Consider the following 21,283-nt stretch of genomic DNA (forward strand, 5'->3'; position numbering starts at 1 on the left):
CGTCTTAGAAAGATACAGAAGCAGCAGCTACCAGGGGAAGCAACTTTGTTATAATTTTTGGTGGTGCCTTGCCCCTACCCCTTGTAACCTGATGTATATTTTTAAAAATAATGCTAAATGTGAGGGCTCTGGTGTGGGGTTGGGGATGAGGCTTTGGGGTGCAAGAGGGGCTGCTGTATCGGGGTGGAAGCAGGGATGTGAGGTTCATGGTGCAGGAGAAGGTTCAGGGCTGGGGCAGAGGGTTGGCTGTGGGGGTGAGGGTGCTGGCTCGGGGTACAGGCTCTGAAGTGGGGGGGCTGTGGATGAAGAGTTTGGGATGCAGGCAGGCTGCCCCAGGGCTGGAGCCAGAGAGGAGATGCTTCCACATCTCTCTCCCTACAAGCAACAGCAAGCTCTGGGGGGGGGGGGGGGGGGGAGGGCGGGGGGGGGGGGGGGGGAGCTTTCTCTCTCCCTCCTGGCAGCACATTCATCTTTGCATGTGCTCCTAAGGCCTCTCTCAGGTCCAGGATGTCCCCTCACTTTCCCTTTAGTGGGTGCTGAGGGAAGAGGGGAGGGCTGCCATGATATGTGCACCTCCTTCCCTGCTGCTGCCGTTAAAGGTAGTCTCACTGGGGGTGGAGGATGGGGCTGCTGCTTGCCCAGTGTAAGAGCAGGAGCAATGACAGGGTGCAGGGTGTCATGACACTGATCCAAGCTGCAGGCTGCTGCTCAGAGCCAGACTCCAGGATAGGCCCCTCAGAGTTGGGGTTGCCTGTCAGGGGAGGGAGCTGTCCCCAGGGGCATGCGAGGCTCTGGACAAATCAGCCTGTATGGGTCCCTCCTTACTTTTTTATATGGATGACTTCTGGATACAATGGTAGCTTCTAGCTCCAGGTAAAATATTGATTGCACCCAGCAGTATAATTATGTTGTTATATTTTACTGTAGTGCTTTCTTATTATAATGAAGTCTCCAGAACTGGGTGGCTTTTAGGGGGCCTAAAGGTGTCCTGTTGCTGGGGGACTCCAGGACCCTCCAGCATGAAGGCGAGGGCTCTAAGAGCTGTTTTCTCTGAGGGTTGAGGGGCAGGAGGAGAAGGCAAAAAAGCAGGTGGATGGAGGGCCCCAATGGAGACAGAGGAGTTGTGGGACCCCAGGTCCTGCAGGGAGGGGAACCCCAAGGTTGGAGAGCTGAAAAAGGTAAGAAGGACACTGAGGCAAGGGGCTGACAAGGGCTGGTCCTGACATTGGTGGACCTCAGCTGCTTCTGGAAGAGGAGGGAAAAAGGGCAGTGGGAGGGGGAGGCGTGGGGTACTGGGAAGACCCCAGGGCTGGGTGACAGGTGCGAGACAATGAAGACTATTGGCTGGCACACACTGTGCTGGGGGACAAGAGGGGCCCCTGGTACAGGCGGAGGGTCCTGCCAGAAAAGGGAAAGGTCCATTGGAGGGCTAGGGGTGGTGTGGGGAGGAGTCATGTGGCCAGCGTTCCCCCCCCCCCCGACCTTTGTGTCCCTCTGCAGCAATTGCCACTGGTGCCTAGGGAACTTTTACGGCAAAAATATAGGTGCCGAGTATTTTAGTCACCAACCGATTTTAGAGGCAGTGGAACAGGCGTTTTGTGAGTCCCATGGGATGTGGGTCTGGGATGTAGGTGCCTAAAGTGGCACCATTTGTGCAGCTGGCCCTTATTGTTTACTATTCAGTTAGCACTGTTGGGACCGGAATACCTTGGAATGCTCACATCCCTGCATCCTGCTCAACGAGTACGTACCAAAGGCCCAGTACTAAGGGAAAGGAGAAGACAGCTGAGAGTGCAGCTACATTGGAGCTGGGAGGTGTGATCTCCAGCGTGTGTAGGATGTACCCACACTAGCCGGGTTCATGCTAGCCCACTAAAAAGTGGCCAAGTAACATGGGCAGTGGCTCCACTTAGCTGCCCAGGTACACACACACACTCATCGGTCCATACTCAGGCAACAATTATTCTAACAAACTATGCTGCCTGCCATCATAAAACCCCAGATACACTGCTACTGTATGCATGCTGGGCCAGGAAGAGTTAGTGCAGGTATGCCTGCACACACCAGGCATTACATCTCCCAGCTCGATGTAGCCTCACCCTTGGTCTAATAAAACCTGTGATGTTGGACTTCAGTTTCCTGCATCTAAACATGTAAAATGCAAAACAATTCCTTTGTCCCTTTCTCCATAGCTCTTTGGAGCAGCTTGTTATTGAACAAAGAACAGCTACTGTTGATTTAATCTTAACCCAGGAGTTGGCTCATAAAGAAAATATAGAGGAGCCAGCAACTACTAGTCACCACCATATAATCAAGTCCATAATCCATAAGGAAGAACAGATACCAAAAACTAGCATGGCAACACTAACCTTCAGAAGAAGGAATTAAAAATAAGGGCTAGGCGAACACAGCCTAAAGTCAGAAGCGAGGGAAGCAGACAAGAGAGAAAGTGGGAAGGACAAGTAAAAAGGCAGGGTAGCTAAACTGCAAGGTGTAAGAAGTATTCGAACCAGACAGGAGTCCTCCAGATGTGGAAATTCTGCTCACAGAGAATGATCATAGGATCCATGCAGCATGGATCAACTCCATCCCATCCATGCTCATAATATTCCAACCCTTGAACCCACTACAGCTTGGGCACACAGCTGTTCTCCATGGTGTAAAGGGGTGTAGACCTCCCCACTTCGGTTTCAAGAATCCTGCCTCACTCTCCTCTCCTGATCCACAAGGTACAATTCCAGAGATGGGGAAAGGTCAGAGTTTGCACTTCTGGAGGTGAGGATGCCTAGGTTGGAACTTAAAAAAAAATCCTCCACATACAACCAGAGTTTTCTGTTATTTGATTCCGTCATGGTCTACCAGTTAATTTCTCTGTGCTTCAACTCCCATCTTTAAAATGAGGATTTTACACACACTCTCTCTCTCCCTCTCCCACCCTTCAAGGTGTTATAAGACTATGTGAGTTACTCAGATACTATGACAATCGGGGCCATTTAAGTACTTTAATTTTTGTCCCCTTCACACAAATTCCAGCTTCTTTACTGCTTCTGTGATATTTATCAACCTGATTTACAATTGATTGGAGTCTGAAATAGAACACAGCTCAACAGTTCAGACTGAGCAATTTGAACCACAAGCAAAGAAAACAAAAAGCAAAGGGTAAAGCAAGGCTTTTATAAGTGTGATCAGCCTGCCTTTCGAGAATTTAATTCAAACCCGAGTGCTGTTTCGTAGCTCCTGTAGCAACCATCCTTCGCAAGGAAATGAAAATATACTTAGTAAGCTAAAAAATGTGAATCTGTTTGGGGTGGGGGGATATTTATTTCTGAGACTAGCACTTCAGGGTGCTCAGAGGGTAATTTCAAACTGTGAGAACGGCACTGTGTAAATTTAGAAGCCATTTTTCTAAATGTCAAGTATTTATTACATGAAAAATTCTGAATGCGGAGCAGCTCCCCTTGGAATGGTAATGCATTTTGGGGAGGGCTTTGTGGATGAATAGAAATAATCCTTGAGAAGGGAAAAGTAAATGCTTTGCGTGAAATTGCATTGTGTGTGTAGTAATAGAAAAAAAATGAACAGGACAGGATGGGCAGACAGATATTTTTCTCTGCCTCTTGCCCAGGGTCAAGTTCAACCCTGCATAAAGTATAAATGCCTCTGGTTTTCATGGAAAGGTTGTGATGCATGTTACTGTGCCTGATAACATACATCCTGGGAGCTAACTGAACAAGGTCTGGGCTCACAAAGGAGATTAAGGTCTCTATGCTTAAGTGCCAAGGATGTTCTTAAACCCACTGCTCAGTTGCCACTTAATTCTATAGGTGTCCCAATCCCCATGGCACCTGTTTCCACTGGTGGGCATGTGCAAAGCTGCCTAAGTCCTGATGCCACCCTACCATTAATGAGCAACTCAGAGTCCTGGAACAAGTCAAAGCTCTGCTGGATCCTGAAGGGAATTCTCAAACTAGGCCTTCTCCCTCTCATGTGCTCTATTAGTCCATGAAACACCCAGACTGCAGTTCGCTGACAGATTACACAGCATTTCATACCCACTCTGGAGCAACACTCACTTTGCCTGGCATCACCCTGCACAGTTACCTTGAGTCACACCTCAGTTCACACCCTAGAGAGTCACTTCACTTGAATGAACTGCAGTTTAGATGAATTTAGAAACTGCTATAAATTAAGGTGCTCAGAGTTTCTATTTCAGACTCACTGTTCAATGTCTCAGCAAAAGTGATTCTCCACTTTGGAAACTGTGCAACAGTAAAACCTACAAGTCCTACCAAAGATGGAGGACTGGTTGTATGAGGCAGTATTAAAAAGGTACCACAAGAGATGAGACAGACAGAGGTTAGGAGGGGAAAGAAAGAAGAAGTGACTTGCCCAGGGTCATAGAGTGGGACACTGATAGCACTAGACTGGCTCTGCTGACTCCCTGCCTGATGACATGTCCCCAAGACCACTTTAGCTTCTTAAATACCCCTTAATTGGTCAATGGTAATTACTGTACAGGTGATGAAGAACACTTTACTTTGGTACAATTACTCAATCTGGGACCACTGCAACCCATCCCTTCCACTCAGGTTGTCGATAGCACCACAACTAACCCTATATAAACCTTCTTGCACTATCCATCTACAATGTGTTAAGCCAGGGTGTTTAATTTTTAAAGAGTGATGTCTCACTCCTAGAAGAGCTGGAGGTGGTAGTGACTGAGGGTCTTTCTTTGGAACTCTGCTGTTCCCTGTGTCCCAGAGCCTGGGCTATGAGTCGTTATCATTGTTTGCTTTGCAATGTACTTATTGACCCGGTGCCACACAATGATTGCTGTGCTGAGGGAAGAGAACAAACATAGGCTTGTGGAAATGGGTTTTTTTACCTACAACGTGCATGCTGCAGCTGTACAAACAGTGGAAGGAACAAACAGGGCTAAAAACACTGGCAAGACATATTCCAGACCTCAGGGGTTGAATTTATTAACAACGAAGTGGGCAGCTTCAGAAGCCTTGAAGCTATATCCCATAGGAAGCTCAACTGTAAAGGGTGCTTCTTCCATAAGTCAGTTACATGTCCAGAACTTGGAAATCAGAGGAGCCAGTCCCACTTCAAAGTATTTGTGTTGTCAAAAATGAAATTGCAACCATTTCCCATTCTAACTAGCTAAGAACATGACTATGTACCCCTGGATACCACCAGTAAAGACACTGGGAAGGTGAGTGCTATGTGGCTATGACATGGCAAAGGAATAAAAACAACGATTTCTGAGCAGGCTTCCAGACAGCACTCACAGCAAGACTAGGAACACTTCAGGCACATCTACACTTCAAACTGGAAGGATGATTTCTAGTTTGAGTAGATGTCCCTGCACTAGCTCGTCTCTGGCTAGAACTCAGTAGCCAAAGCACTGAGAGAGACTAGTCATCCCCATTACATACTTGCCAGCTCTGACAGGCTCATACCAGGGGCAGATTCTTCTTCCCACCACTTGTGCCACTGCAGGCACATTTCTATTGTTAGCACAGTAGCTCAATGAAGGCAAGTCCAGGGCTGACTTCTGGAGTATGTAGAGAAAGTGTTACCTACTAGCCCTTTGCCTTTGGGGAGCCAGGGAGTGACACTCATGGAAAACCATCCCTCTCCCCAGGCCTCTGCTAAAATCAAAGACAAAGCAATGAAAAGGCCAGGTAAGACGCACCTAAACTCCTTCAGACAAAGGTGATAGAATTAAGGAAACACCCTAGCCTCATCTGCATTGACGAAAGAACACAGAGGCCTCTCCATTAGCATACAGAATGGAGACCAGCTCTTCCAAAGCAGGAACCGCACTGAACTATGGGATACCAAAAGCAGAGAAGCACTGCCTGATGGGAAATATCTGCTCCAGATGCTAATGAACCCAGGCCTGTTCCCCCAAATTAGTCATTATCAGACCAATTCTAGTAATGGATCCTATTGACATCCAAAATACTGAAACTGCCTAGTTGCATTATGAGCTCCTTCAAGGAACATCACCCATAACCAGGTATGATCAGTCTCTATTGTCTCACCAGTGAATGATTGTGGTTTGAAAGTGGGGACAGGGGGTGCTGAACCTGGGGGCACATGAGGATGGCAGCTTAAAGTGCTGTTAAATCCAACCCACTGAGCCCAAAGGCACATGAGGGTACAGCGTGGCATTGTTGTTAAACCCAGCCTACTGAGTCCAGGGACATATGAGGAGTCAGCTTGTGAGTGCTGATTAACCAGTCCTCTCAGATGTGCTCTCTTAGTGGGTGTGAGAGTCTGTGTATGTTGCTAAGGTGGGAAAAACCCCATCCTGAGGAACCTAGTTCCTGCAGGAGAGCTCCAGTGGGAGAGGGAATTTACAGCAGGGAAAATTCAGCTCCATATGAGAGCACAAGCACGCACATGCAGCACACTGATAGAATTCTTAACCTCCCCTTAGCCTAATAAGAATAACCCTAATAAATGAGCATACCCTAGAGTATTGGGAAAATCTGGTAACAAAAGACAAAGAAGTCATGTCAGAAAAGTAAGAGAATAGCTTGATCAAGAAGTGAAAGAGGCTAAAGAAGCATCTGTGAGAAATAGCTCTAGGAAATTAGGTGTGGAAGCAGTTGCTGTTATAGTGGTATCAGAAAAATGAAAGAGGAAGATTAACACAGAAGCATAACAGAAGGAATGATGATGAGAACATTTGAATGAAGTTCTAAACCAACTAAAGCCATCAGTTCCATTTGATAGATGCAAAGAAGGTGGAAACATAAATGTTTCACCATTAGAAATTTCAGAAGCAGAAACAAGAGAAAGCAAGTAAGCAGTTAAAAATGGCAAAGCATCCAGATGAGGTAAGATCGCTGCTGAAATGTTTTCAGCTGGTGAGGATGTTGTAGTATATGAAACACAAACTCTGTAGACTGGCGTCTGGAAGAACTCTATCCAGAGGAGTGGAAGAAAGGAGTGATCTGTAAATTACCAAAGAAAGGCAATCAACTGGTGTGTAATAATTGACAAAAATAACATTACTTTCAGAACTCGGAAAAGTGCTCTGCAGTATACTATTGGACAAAACATAAATTGGTTACAGATCAGGCCTGCACAACTTGGAAAGTGTTGAGGGTCATATTACTCCAAAGAAAACAGCTGCGGGCCGCAAGTAGGGATGCTCTCCCAAAAAATACTGAACACGTGAGCTAAAAATTTTTGTCAAGCAAAAAAAAAAACAAACCCACACATATTTGGAAAAAAAAAACCCCACTTGGTGCCTTCCCTTTTCTCACACCCTCTGGCTCATGCCCTGCCTCCTTGCGCTGGAGCTGCATGCAGGCAGCCCAGCGGCGAAAATCGCCACACTTTCCCCTCCCTGGCGACACTCTACTCCTCCGCCCGGCCAGGCCATATAATGTGTAGGCCTGTTATAGATGAAAAACGGCATAGAGTGCAAGCAGGCTTTAGACCAAAAAGACCGTGTAGATCAAATCTTTACTGTGAAGCAATTGATCGGGATCTTGCCTACCAGAGAAGATGAGCCATGAGTTTTCATAGATTTCACCTCAGCTTTTGAGAGCATTCAGAGGGTCATTGTGGAAGATCTTACAGAAATATGGACTTTCTAGGAAGACATCATCACTGGTCAAGATATTGTATGAAGGTTCAAAATGCTACATAAGGACAGAAAGTGGCATGATGGATTTGTTTCATATTGTCATTCCTGTGCAGTTGGTTTGTCTCTTAGCATTTCTTCTTTGCTTCATTGTGATAAAATACATGATGTGGAAGAGCAACATCAAAGGAAGATAAAGAACTAATGTAGACTAGAGGAAAAGTTAAAGATCTTGACATTGTCAAACAGAGCCATGGTATTTGCACAGATGATGATGCCACAAAAACATCACTATCAATGTTGAATTGAGGCCACCGATGTAGATTAAAAAAAATCACCCAGCTCCCCACGACCCCACAAAAAGTCCTGATTGTTGACAAAGAATGATGGTGTATATGCAACTGAAAAATCCTGCATAGTTAATGAGTCTGTATATTTGCAATCAATGTTAATGGCCAACTCCAAAAGGAAATGGGAGCAAGAATTGAGAAAGAATGTGGGGCTTTTTCAAGAATGTCAAATATTTAGAAAAATATGGAGATTCATAAAAGGCTCAAGATGAAGTTACACAGTATTATTGTGGGATATACACTGTTGCATGCTTCTGAAAGTTGGCAAATGCTAGACGCTCAGAATAGAAAACATAACAGATTGTATCAGAATGCTTGTGGAGAATACTTAGTGTCTGCTGGTGGGTTCAATCAACTAACAGGGATACAAAGGACTAGCCAGCAGACTGTAGAGTTAATGATTCAAAAAAGAAGGCTGAAGTAGTTCAGGAATGTCGTATGGATATGTATTCTTAGACAAGAGCTTGATTCGACACAACCTGGTGAAAGACTGAAAAGAGGTATACAACAGATATAAAAGAAAATCATTGTGAAAGGGATTGCTGTCATGGAAACAGACTACAGTGGAGCAAGAAGCATGGCATTAGACAGACAGAGGTGAGAACACAAGGTAGTCTCATGTGTCACAGGAAACTAATAGTAATTATTTCTTACCTAGTGTCCATGTCAGGCCCAGAGAACCTCTTTATCAGTCAACCTCAGAAAACTAATCTTTGCCAAAAATACAGCCACTAAATATCCATGTTATTTTAAAGTACATTTGTAGATCTTCTGAGTTAAATTTTAGAATTTAAAAATGTTGTACCTGAATCACGTGGGGCTTTTTTTCTCCGTGGCTGGGTTGTCAACAGTGTTGCTGCTTCATTGTTAGTAGAGATCATTTCTTTTAATGACTCTTGTAGATCTGGGGGCAGCTTCTTTCTCTGCCCATTCTTGCTGTCTTGCCTACTTGTTTTCCCTACCCCATCATCATTACTCGCTTCTGGACTTGTTTTCTGGACTTGTTTTCCTGTCTCACTATCCATGTTACCAGGTCTTCATTCACTGCTTCCTCAGACCCTGACATCTGGGATTGGTCCTACCTTGGGCAGGGGGCTGGACTTGATGACCTCCTGAGATCTCTTCCAGCTCTATGATTCTATCTTTTTGTCACTGTCACACGTTGGCTGCAAGGGACATGCATAGGGCTGGTTATGCTGACCCTGTGCCACCACTCCCCTGAGGCAGTGCCCCAGAGGGCTGTTGCTATGCTTTATGCTGCTGAGCAGTGTCTGGTGGTGGACACAGGGAATGTCATCTACCCTCTTCATTTCTGGATTCAAGATGATTTTTGGCTTGATTTTTTTTGGACAGGATCATCTCATATCTACAGTTGCATAAAACTATGAAAGCTTCTTTAGTCTTCAGGAGCTTCACTGACATCCCTTTCCTCCTCAACCTCAACATAAATTAACTTTGTTTGGAGGGGTTATTTTTAAAAATACAATGTCACCCTGTTTCTACTACTAGGCTGTGTCTAGACTGGCAAGTTTTTCTGCAAAAGCAGGTGCTTTTGTGGAAAAACTTGCCAGCTGTCTACACTGGCCACTTGAATTTCTGCAAGAACACTGACGATCTCATGTAAGAAATCAGTGCTTCTTGCGGAAATACAATGCTGCTCCCGTTTGGGCAAAAGTCCTTTTGTGCAAAGCTTTTGCACAAAAGGGCCAGTGTAAACAGCTCAGATTTGTTTTGCGCAAAAAAGCCCCGATTGCGAAAATGGTGATCGGGGCTTTTTTGCGGAAAAGCACATCTAGATTGGCACGGATGCTTTTCCGCAAAAAATGCCTTTCCGGAAAAGTGTCCGTGCCAATCTAGACGCTCTTTTCCACAAATGCTTTTAATGAAAAATTTTTCCGTTAAAAGCATTTGTGGAAAATCATGCCAGTCTAGACATAGCCCTAGACTGTTGGAGCTGGAAAGGAGGAGGTAGGGAAGCTAACATTGCCTGTTGCAGCTGCCGTCCTATTAGTCTACTTCCTTCGGTGCTTAATTTTTGTCAGGGATAAGCCTTGGTGTAGTGGCCCAGATTGCTTCTGGGCTTTCTGCATGAGATACGAATATTTTTTTTTTAAAATGCTTGAGCCCCAGTACCTCTTTCATTACAAATTAGGAGTGACTTCCCAATCCTCTCCTTTACCCTGGATACTTCAATAGTCAGCAGTTCTGGCCATCAGTGCAAATGTAGGGTAGATAAGCAATCTCATCATGCTGCTTTGGATAGTTTGGAGCCTGTCCTTTGCATTACCATTGTTATGCTTGCTTCCAGAGTTCTACTTCCAACTCCTCCAAAATAATCACATGCAAGTTGTTTTCCTTACTCTGGGTGTTATTTACAGAGTTAGGCAAACAGGCCACAGAACATCTGCCTAATTTACAGATTAGCAATCAATTGCTTTCTTAAAAACCCACAAATAACTTTAAAAGCCCCCCAGATTCCCTCCCCCCAAGTCTTGAAGGAGTACTAACAATATCCTCCCTCTATTGCTAGTCAGACTATTGTCTACTTTATGTTGCAGGTAACATTTTATGCCAAGTGTCCACAAATCAAAGGCAGTGCGTACCAATGGCTTGCTCTGATGTAGGCACTTTCACCTGTGCCTAGCAGGTACTGAGCAGCGCCACCTGTTAGAGAGAATGGAGAATACTGCCTGTGTGGCATTTTACACTGCCTTTTTGCTCAGGTGCAAGTAAATTAAGTGTAATGCTGTGAGAAGAAAATGAGGCCCCAAAATCAAGTAATTTCAGTGAAGTGTCAAAATATAACATTTTCTGAATTACCTCCCCATACAATAATAATACCTAGTTCTTATTTTATGCTTTTCATCAGTAGATTGCGATACAATATTGCTTCTGTCCCCAATTACCATTTTCCCTACCTTGTACCTCATAAAATTTACTGACCCAGGAGAAATTTTAATTCATTTCATCTTCATTTTCTCACCAACTGTCCCTCTTTATCATTTGTCTGTATTGACATTCATGACAAACAGCAAATTTCCATTCCCTCCTATGAAAGGTAACAGTAGAAAAACATCACAGCCCTCATGCAATTAAGTAGTGGGAGGAGAGAGGGAGAAGCTTTTTACTCTATACATCTATTATATATTTGAGGGAGATTGGGCATCTGTCTATCTGTGTGTCCATCCATCAGCCTGTGAATTCATTTGATCAAGAATTCCTTTTATTGTAACTTAAAGCAAGTTAAGGGTTTGGTAGTGCCAGAAATGTGTGCCTGGAATAGGACTGCCTCTTATACAATGCTAAGGGAGGGGACTGCTAGCAGGTACAGTTATATTGCAGAATGATCACAGAAGGGCTGTAAGACAGTGGCCGTTTGGGGGAGGGGCTCCAGAGCTGGGCATGATCACCCCTTCCCCACTCACATGCTGGCCCCACAACTGGAGCCCAAGTACTCCTAACCCCCTGGCTCTCATGGAGGGAGCCCTAGCAGGCAGTTCAGCCCCTGCCACCATTGCCAGCCTCGGGAAGCCTCTGCCAGCTATGTACTATGGTTCCCACCATTGCCAGTGGCCCTGTGGTGTTGCCACGAGGCAGCCATCATGGCCCTGGGAGGCCCCAGGGAGCCACGCCTGGCTGAGTAGTACAGCCCAGGCAGCCCACCCACACCTCCCAGCCCCACACCTTTCGGGACGTTTTTCCGTAAAAACTCTGTAGTGTAGACATAGCCTGAATAAAGGGCTATTCTGATGGGGGGGCTCCATGTTGAAGCCATTTAATTTTAAATTGGGCTATAAAATGAGTGAGAATCCTACTACAGTTTGGTGATGAGGGCACTAACCTGAGGGGAGGGAGATCCTTGCTCAAATCCTTTCTTCTCCTCAACCTGGGCCTCCTATATATACCACATAAGTGCCCCAACCACTGGCTTAAAAATTATGAGGGAAGCAATCTTTTCCATCATTTCCCTCCCCCCACACATGCCTACTTTGTGTGGGGCTAGGAGTACTTGGCGCATGTCTAACATGCAGCCCCTGTAGGAAAAAGGCAGATAAATGCTTATTTCCCCTTGCTGTGAAGTTCTCACTGTCAGCTAGGCACCCTGAGGCAGAAATTTAGACGTTTAGGTGATTTTTAGAGCAAACAATTTATCCACTGAGTGAGCTTAGGTGCTTACAGGGTTAGACAGCACCTGAGCAGGGTATTTTTGGTTTGCAGTGCAGCCTAAAACTGGAATTTTGACATCTCAAGCTGGGCTTAGGCACCTTAGTCCTTTGTGGCTCTGGCTCTTAATTACTAAGCTTGGTAGAAAACTGTAACTGTAGGTTGTCAGAAAGAGAAGACTTCAGATCACTTTGGTATTCATTTATCAGCAGGAGGGGGGCACTTAGCATGTCGCCATGGGTCTCCCACCCACTTTTAAAAAAAATTATCCTGAAATTGTTTTATCATTTAAATATTAATGGGAAAAAAGGCACAGTCATTTCAAAGAGAAGGCTTGCGCTGAGCTCTTCAATCAGGCAGGGTTCCCATTGTGGGCAGGGAGGACTTGATGTAGACCCAGCAATGAAACAAGGACAGAGATAAGCGCATGGGAGGTGGGTGAACCAGCAGCTGGCAGATGATAGCCCCCATCTGTGGCCCTTCCCTCCACACTCTGTGGTCTACCTCTCCCGCTGGAACCCAGAGCTCTGCCGTTTCTCCCCCTTCCCCAGACTGATGCTCCCATCCCCAGATCTCCTTGACTCCAGCCCTAGACTGCTGGGCAGGTGGTGCAGGTACAGCACCCTGACCCTACCCCCCCAGACTCGTAGAATGGGGTGAGTGCCTTTGCTGCAACACCTCCCCATCCCAGTTCCACAGTGTGGGGCAGGCAGTGTGGACACAGCACCCCCAACCCCAGAGTGTAAGGGCATGGGGACATCATAGTGTCCCCACCCCAGAGCATAATGTGGATGACACTGCTGCAATGTCCCCATCCCCAGGCCCAGAGCAACGGGCAGGCAGCAACACTGCAGCACCTCTGACTGGTGCACCTGGCAGACACTAGCCCTCCCCTTCCCAAGTCCTGGCTGCAGGACCTCCGCCCCCAGACACAGCCTGGGCCAAGAACTCACAGGCTTTCTTGGGAGGCAGCGCATGCGTGGGACTAGACCAGGCTGTTCGGAGAAGCTTCCTGGTCTATCATACCTACCACCCATGCACGGATGGATTTAAGGTGCTTGCCCAACTCACCTTGTTCTGAGGCCTACCACCCTTCCTACTGCTAGGGTGCAGAAGGGTGGGACCTCAGCTTGCGAATGGGTGATGGGCTAGATCCATAGCATCTGTCATGCTGGGTTCCCATTCCTAATACAGAGTGGTGCTGCTGGATTAGAGCTGAAAGACACCTGATCTGGCCCATATTTCAGATTAAACCCTGGATTCTGGGAAATGGTGGACAATCAATACCCCTTTCTCCCAGCTGACCAATGGGCACTAGAGAATCCCAAGGTGGGGAGGTGCTACCTAGTGTCCCTCAATGAATGTCTCCCTTCCTCCCTCACTGTTGGGACTCTCAGTTTTCACTTTTGGCATCATTTCAGTTCCATCGTGTGTTGAACACAGGTGGGTGGCATTTTCTTGTCTCAGAAAAAAGATCAGCATCTAAACAAAACTGACTAATGGTCTAGAATTTCAGCGTGTTAGGAGTTATGCAAATGACAGGTTTTCTGTTTGCTGTCTAAAGATGTATTGAAAAAGAAAAATGTGTTTAATAATTTAGTGATTCTATTTTAAACCTTTATCTTGTATGCACATAATACCCAGCATTTCTTCTTATTTTGCTAAGTAAGTGCCAATATGAATCAGGTTAGCATTCTTGATATGAAGAAAGCACAAAGACAGTGGTGCACATTGAGTCCCAAATTGTAGTGAATTTAATGGGAAACCTCACATAAGCATCTGCCCCTAACTGAAATGTAAACTGTAAGGCCGGAACTGTAACTCATTTCCATCACATAGTAAAACAATTTCAGTCCTATTTACAGGCACCAGACCGAGCCACATTTTAATGTTGGCAAGATTCTGTTATCCAGGTGGCTCAGTCTAGCACTTTGTGCAGTGCTCCATTCCATACAGGTCCTTAGAGCACACCCATCACCAGTGAGATGATATGTGTGAGACCTTGATGTTCATATTTTTACTTCAGTCTTTCCAGTCACACAGTAAACAAAACAGCAGCATGCTGGTTTCTTTAGTTAAAGCTAATTTTGCAGGAAGAAGGGACACCCAACAACTGAGAAGACTACAGAGATCTACAGCTCCTAGTTCCTAGATAACAATTCATCAGGTTTCATTATCAATAAGGGAGTGTTTTCAGAGACAGGTTTTTAGTTAACAAGCAAGATCACATGTGAAAATATGTCATCAGGTCACAGCAGCTGGGAAACTGACATTTTCATTTCTGAATTTTTGGCAATGATTTGACATTAGCATAGAAAATAGCATACCCGTGGTGCTCTTATATTTCCAAATTAGTGTATGATAGTTCAAGTCAAATAGCATCTCATCAGATAAACACTTCAGCTACCTAAAGTGCTCTAAAGCATTTTCTTTTTGATGCAGAAAGGCATATCTGATTTAGCAAATCAGCATATAATTGGGACCTATTAGTCTTTTTATTTCTCACGTGTGCATCTTCAGTTGTTTGTATAACAAAGAAAAGAAATAGTTTGTTTTTAACCATTGTCATAACTGACATAAATCCAGAATACACACACTGGTACATCATTTCACACAAAGGGACACGAGTTTTTCTTCTTTTTTTAAACAGGAGCTTAGATTCTGAGGGAATCTCAAATTTTGTGGGAAACTTGACTACCTGCCCTTACTTCTCTGTACAGAAACTACACAGATCTATGAGCCCTAGGTACCTTATTAACGATAAGGGGAGTGTTTTCAAAGACACTGGTGTGAGCTGGGTGGCCTAATATCCTTTCATTCCTAATTCTCTGGTCTGATTGAAATAAGTTTTGCAACTGCACTTCAGCCCCTAGCAGGCTCCAGAGGATAAAAGTCCACATCACAAAGCCACGCCCACTACATGTACATATTTCACTGGATTTCATAAGACAGTCATTTTCTATTTGGAGTAGCTCTTAAATAAGTAGCATAGATGCTAAATCACCTACTTAATGGCATAAGAATGGCCATACTGGGTCAAAGTAAAGATATAGCTAGCCCAGTATCCTGTATTTCGACTGTGGCTAATGCCAGAGGGAATGAACAGAACACGTAGTCATCAAGTGATCCTTTCCAAGCATCTGATAAACAGGCTAGGGAAACCACCACTGCTCATCCTCCTTCTGTTCTTTTACAGTGAAAGGCAAATCCATTAAGGAGTGTAAACTTTTCCTCTGAAATTCTTCCACTTGAGGGTTGTTTTCTTCTCTGTGTCAATTTAGAATTACTGTGCCCTAGATTTCTATATGATCTAAAATGATTTTAATAAAAAACCCACACCCTACAGTCTATGGTACTCACTAAATACCTTCAAACCAGACGTTTGTCACATTTTCATATAACTGTTCGATTGAAAATGTATTTAATTTTTCATTTTTTGAAAAAAGAAAATCAGTAATGATTTATATTTTTAAAACTTTGTTTTCTTTTAACCAATCCACTAAAATAATAATAAAAAAAAACATTTCTAAACTATTCAAAACAATGAAAAGAACAAAGAAAGGGTGTACCCACAAAAGAATGGAAAACATTTGCTTGTTGTCAGCAATTGCTGGTATCTATGGGACAGAATAGTCTTGAAGTTCAGTCCATTTTCCATCTCTCTATTTGAGAACCTCTGTAAATATACGGACCATTGATAAAGCTGCAGCAGAGGTAAGTCTAGAGCAGGATTTCCCAACCTATGGGTCGGGACCCAAATATGGGTCGCCATTACATTTCAAAAGGGTGGCCAAGTGTCTCCCCAGGTGGCTCCTCCCCCCCGTTTTTGAATTGCCTTCGGTCACCAAGTCTTCCTGAATTGTCAAAATGGGTTCCCCATCTGGAAAAGGTTGGGAACCACTAGTCTAGAGCATTATTGACCTACTGCACCATCTAACTCAACGGTGGGCAAATATCAGCCCATGAGCCAGATCTGGCTCACTAGGGCTAGTCCCTGGTGGGCTCCCACTGTTATATTTGTTTGTGCTTCTACAGGTACCAGTGATTGCAACTGCTGTTGGCTGTGAATCAACATTTCCAGCCAATGGGAGCTGTGAGAAAAATTGTCCCAATCTGCACCACTTCCTGAGGCTCCCAGTAGCTGGGAATGGCAATCCACCACCAACGGGAGCTGCAATTACTGGTACCTGCAGAGGTACAGTTAACAGTGACAGTAGCCTGCTAGCGGCTAGCCCTGGCAAACCTCTGCCATTTTATTGCCCACCCCAATCTAACTGAAATGTGTATTTTAATAGTTAAATCTTAACCATAAAAAGAAGCCCACAGAGATGTCTAATAAGTCTTTATTTCCAAACAGAAATTGCAAAAAATTCCATTACTGAACAATATGGAACTAGTTCAGTGTTGTAAGAATGCATCATAACAGTGAAACCAACGTGTTTGTGACATAAAATCATTAGGCACTTAAAAACATAAAACAAAGTATAAATTTAAATCAACCGACTGACATCTCTACAACTGCACCCAGTTTCCTGTAATAAAAGCATGTATTGATGCACATGTACAGTAGAGGAGCATTTAATGCCTCCTCCTAAATTCTGCAAAGGGACATTTACATACTATACTGTAATATTGTAATGTGTGAGACAATAGCAAGTTTATATCTTAAAGCATAAAAATGTGCAGTGATCAATTTTTAAGAGACAGTTTTGGAAATAACATTTGCAAAGCTGACGGTTTCAGCATCATTTTTTTTCTGGTGGAATGCACAGTAATAACAGCCCAAAGGATGTGTAATAACTACAGTGATATTCACATATAAAAGAAACAGAATAAAAGTGAGCCCAAACAAATATACATTTTGGAGACACTGAATGAAACCTCAGGCAAGGAACACAAGTTTTAAATATTTGTGAGACCATAGTTATGTGTTATGATGAATAGAATTTATTTTTAAAATTAAAATGTATGTTCATTTATAACCTTATAAACTGTCATGTAGTTTAGAATCTCCCCATTTACTCTTCTCCCTTTATTTGTAACAAATGGACTAAAACAAAAGTAGGATGGTCTGTAAAGAAGCTTAACTCCTAAATCTGCTTCAGTCAGTGTCTCAATTTACATGATTTTGCACCTGCCAGTTTTGCAATTGTCTACAGGCCCAATTCACACTGTGTGAACTCAGGAGAGGGGCTGCAGGGTTGCACTCAGATGCTCAGGATCGCAGGTGACATTATTTGAACCTACAAATTGTCCTTGCACAGTGGGAGGCTAGGTTTTAAAATCCGTCTCTTACTATATCTACACATAAGCGTTTTGTATTGGATCAATCTGCAGTAAATTGGCTGAGCCACAATAAAGGCAAACAGAGGAAAGATTCTCTCACTTTTGAAACCATTAAGACAATGAAGTCTCTTGGTGCAACATAGGTCTTTACCTGCTTTGACTTCTCTAGAGGAAATAAATCCAGGAAGCAATTATTCAAAATTACAGGTGAAGAATTAGTTGTTAATGGAGAATTCAATGTGATAGTCTCAAAATTCTACCATGGAGCTGCATCACTTTTTCTGGTAATATTTTGTAGCTTCCCTGGCTCATTCTAATGAAATTTAATGAATAATAACTTAATTTGATTAGGTATTTGATATAATTAACATAGAATATAAATAAAAGGCCAAATATAAAGCAGTTATAAAAACACACATATAAAACGTGTAAATTACCAATACATTAAATACACTTTCACAGGAATGTAGGAATATTTCTGTAACAGATAAAATATAATGAGAAAACAGTATTTTTGTTTACATTCACTTTAAATAAAGTTAGTCCTTTTTCCCCCAATACTTTGCTTACAGCTAAGTTCAATGGCATATTTAACGTTGTTTAATTGAATGTAGAGTGAAAAAAATAGTGTTATATGGTTAAAGAGGATGTTTAGGAATCTAGTAGTTGAGATTTAGCTCAATATGTACAAAGAATAAGAAAGAAATTCTATATATGATCTGATCATTCAATAGATTCTCCAAGCGGCCACAGAGATTCTGCTGGTAGCAGAAAAGAGTAATTAGAATTTTCTTATATTATCTTAATTTTATTCTATATTAAAATCTATGAATAATAATGTGCAAAGGAACATCACTTCCTGTGAATGAAAAGCACAGGAACAAAAGGCCAGCTCAACTCTCAGCAAAGTTAATAAGGATCTTTCCATTAAGACCATCTTTGCTTTTGTTCTGGTCCCTCTATGCTTCTCCATTGGTGTTTGTCGACCCCTTACAGAAGTCACAAGGGGCTGAGGGAGAACTGCTACAGCACAGGACTAGGGTGGGGCTGACCATATACAACTCTACCCCCACTGCAATCCCTGTCATAGGGAACGTGGAAGGGGGAAGGACACTGGAAGAGTCTTAATGGAATGCCTCAGCTGTCCTAACACCTTAGTAGGTTCTATGCCTGGATGTCAGTTGGCTGCAGGAATAAATGTGAAGGGTGACCACAGTTTTGCCATTGGTTTCTTTGGCTGACGAGTCCATTTTGTATACTGACAGGAATGTGCATCTAGAGTGGAGGAGAAATGCCCATAGGTGGGGGGAGCAGGGTGCATACCTGGGTTCTTGGAGGCACAGCATATAATCTAGCCCACTGTCCTTAGCAGAAGTTGAATTGAACCCAGAATACAATTCACTAATGTGTGGTTTACAAAAAAATCACAGGCCTCTGATCCAGCAAAGACTAGTACCCATGCATACAAGTACCCACTACATCAATGAGGCTGCTCATTGTATACAATTAAACACATGGGCAAGGGTTTGTGTACTCAGCGGAAATAACAGGTAGTATAACTCCCTAGTGCGGGCACAATCACAATGACATATTTCTTGCAATAATTACTCCACTTAGTGGAGTAATTTGCAGGATAAAGGCTTTCAGTGGAAAAAGTTCACTACCAAACAACACATGTCACACTGTGGAGCTGATAAATATACACTTCTGTTCATCTTGTGTGAAATGGCCAAAAATAGTAATCTGTACACCAAAACATTTTAAAAGTATAACAACTTAACAAGCAAAACATTACAAATGTCACATTGTGGAACCATCTTGAGGTTGTGCTTTAAGTTTAACCAATAATTAGGAGTTTCAAAGATTTTCCAGATACATTTTGTTTGCATAAACAATTTTGATTACAAGCAGTTAACAAATGTAGCAATTACAACGTCAGAAATCATTTACTTTTTCCTTTACAGCTAAAATGTTTCCAAATAATAATAGTGCAGTTTAATGCTCACAAAACAACATCATATCAAATCCAATACCAAACTTCTGAGATATACACAATTTCCCTTTGTTGGACTCACCACCCTGGAATTAAAACAAAACAACAACATGTATTACTGTTTCTTGTACGTAAGCAAACTATTAAATTAAAACTATTAGATTTAGATGAGACAATTTTTACAATTCTTATAACTTAAACTTACATTTATGTGTTTTGCCTTGCACATCTGTATTCAGTTATATGTTAGACTTGAGTCTCTCTCTGACATTTGTTCTGTAACATCATAGGCTCACAAAATCCTCGGGGTGTGAAAAGGACTGATAGTGAGCTATCGACTTCAAACATCTGTTCTCTTTAGGGGAGGGCTCTGTGCTGACTACACCATCTCCAGTAATTACTATTCAGCAGTGCTTACATTTAGGTAACCTTGTAGCATGCCCTCAGCAGCTCTTATCAGCTACACAGGGTCAGGCTTGTCAGTATATGGATGGGGAAAAGACACAGAAAGTTCAGATATAAATATCAAATGGCTGTAGAGAAAATGTTAGCATTTGGGGGGGCTTGCATTTCTTCTAGAATATGGTCCCCCCCCTTCCTGATTACAGTTAGCAGAAATTAATTGTAAATAACATTTGATTTCCATTTGCAATTTCAGGCCCATTATATCTATTCTGAGATTCCGAGGCTTGCTAATTAGACAAGAACAATTTATCTTCACCAGCTTTATCATTCCCATTGTGACCCAGACCCAGCATTCACTTTGGCACATGCAAAACTTTAAGGGGACGTCTAGACTACAGGGTTTTGTCAACAGAAGTTTTGTCAACAGATACTGTCGACAAAGCTTCTGTCGACAAAGAGCATCTAGACTACATTCAGTTCTGTCGACAAAGCAAGCTGCTTTGTTGACAAAACTCTGTAGTCTAGGCACAACCCTACATGCAATAACACCTTCTGTCGACAGAACTCTGTCGACAGAAGGCGTTATGCCTCGTAAAATGAGGTTTACCAGCGTCGACAAAACTGCTGAGTTCTGTCAACGTTATGTCGACAGAACTCAGCGGTAGTGTAGACGCAGGAATAGTTTTGTCGACAAAAGTCCACTTTTGTCGACAAAACTCTGTAGCCTAGACACACCCTAAGTGTGTGACTAGTTCCACTAATTTCAATGAGTCTGCTCATGAGCTAAATGTTAAGCACATGACTAAGTGCTATCCTGGATCAGGACTTACATGAGGCAGCTGCCGCTGAGGTTGCGTGAGTCCAGAAGTTCCTACATAGCCTTCTCTGGCTTGGCTGGAAAGTCACATTATTGCTTGCTTTTTCAACAGAACTCTTTTGGATCAGCTGAAAATAGCTGAATAGCTCAGCCTCAATTACTAAGCACCACATTCACCACTGACCTCAGATATTCAAACTGAGGCTCAGATAAATGCATGTTCAGCCATACCTTTCTCCCTGGCCCTTCCTGCCGAGGCTTCACTAGCATCCACTGCACCCATCTCCTTCCTCTCCAAGGAGCAGCTCCACTGTTCTGCACAATCCCTCCTCTTTTTGCTCCCCTGACAGCAGCACAGGAATATTAACTTGTGTAGCCACTGCTCCTCCTCCGGCCTCTGAGGTGGCTGAGTTCTCCCTGCTTCACTCTAAGGCGATTAGTAATATGAATGGTTAACTAGTTAACTTGTTAACCAGTAAGCATCACCCTTACTAGGTGATGCTTACTGGTTACGGTTAACTGGCAGCCTGGCTAGGTTGGAGCAGCCCTCCTCCTGCCATGCGCAAGGGGCTGTTGCAGCCCAGCTGGGCTCATGGCACAGTGCAGCAGGCCCAGCCAAGCTGGCACAACCCTCTGTGGGCAGGGGACACTCCATCCCT

The 21,283-nt window shown here is 43.5% G+C and overlaps 1 protein-coding gene across 3 annotated transcripts in view; it reads right to left on the reverse strand.

The window, feature by feature from the left end:
- Positions 1-16,456: 16,456 nt before the first annotated feature.
- ST8SIA6 (ST8 alpha-N-acetyl-neuraminide alpha-2,8-sialyltransferase 6) overlaps positions 16,457-21,283 on the reverse strand; it is a 56,436-nt gene continuing 51,609 nt past the window's right edge. For all 3 annotated transcript variants that reach the window (XM_014571733.3, XM_006119495.4, XM_075922463.1), the window contains one exon: positions 16,457-19,488. In XM_014571733.3, coding sequence (XP_014427219.1) covers positions 19,481-19,488 — 8 coding nt within the window. In that variant the 3' untranslated portion in view covers positions 16,457-19,480. The remainder of the gene's footprint in view (positions 19,489-21,283) is intronic.

This window comes from Pelodiscus sinensis, chromosome 2, assembly GCF_049634645.1.
Source record: "Pelodiscus sinensis isolate JC-2024 chromosome 2, ASM4963464v1, whole genome shotgun sequence".
Taxonomy (NCBI): Eukaryota; Metazoa; Chordata; order Testudines; family Trionychidae; genus Pelodiscus; species Pelodiscus sinensis.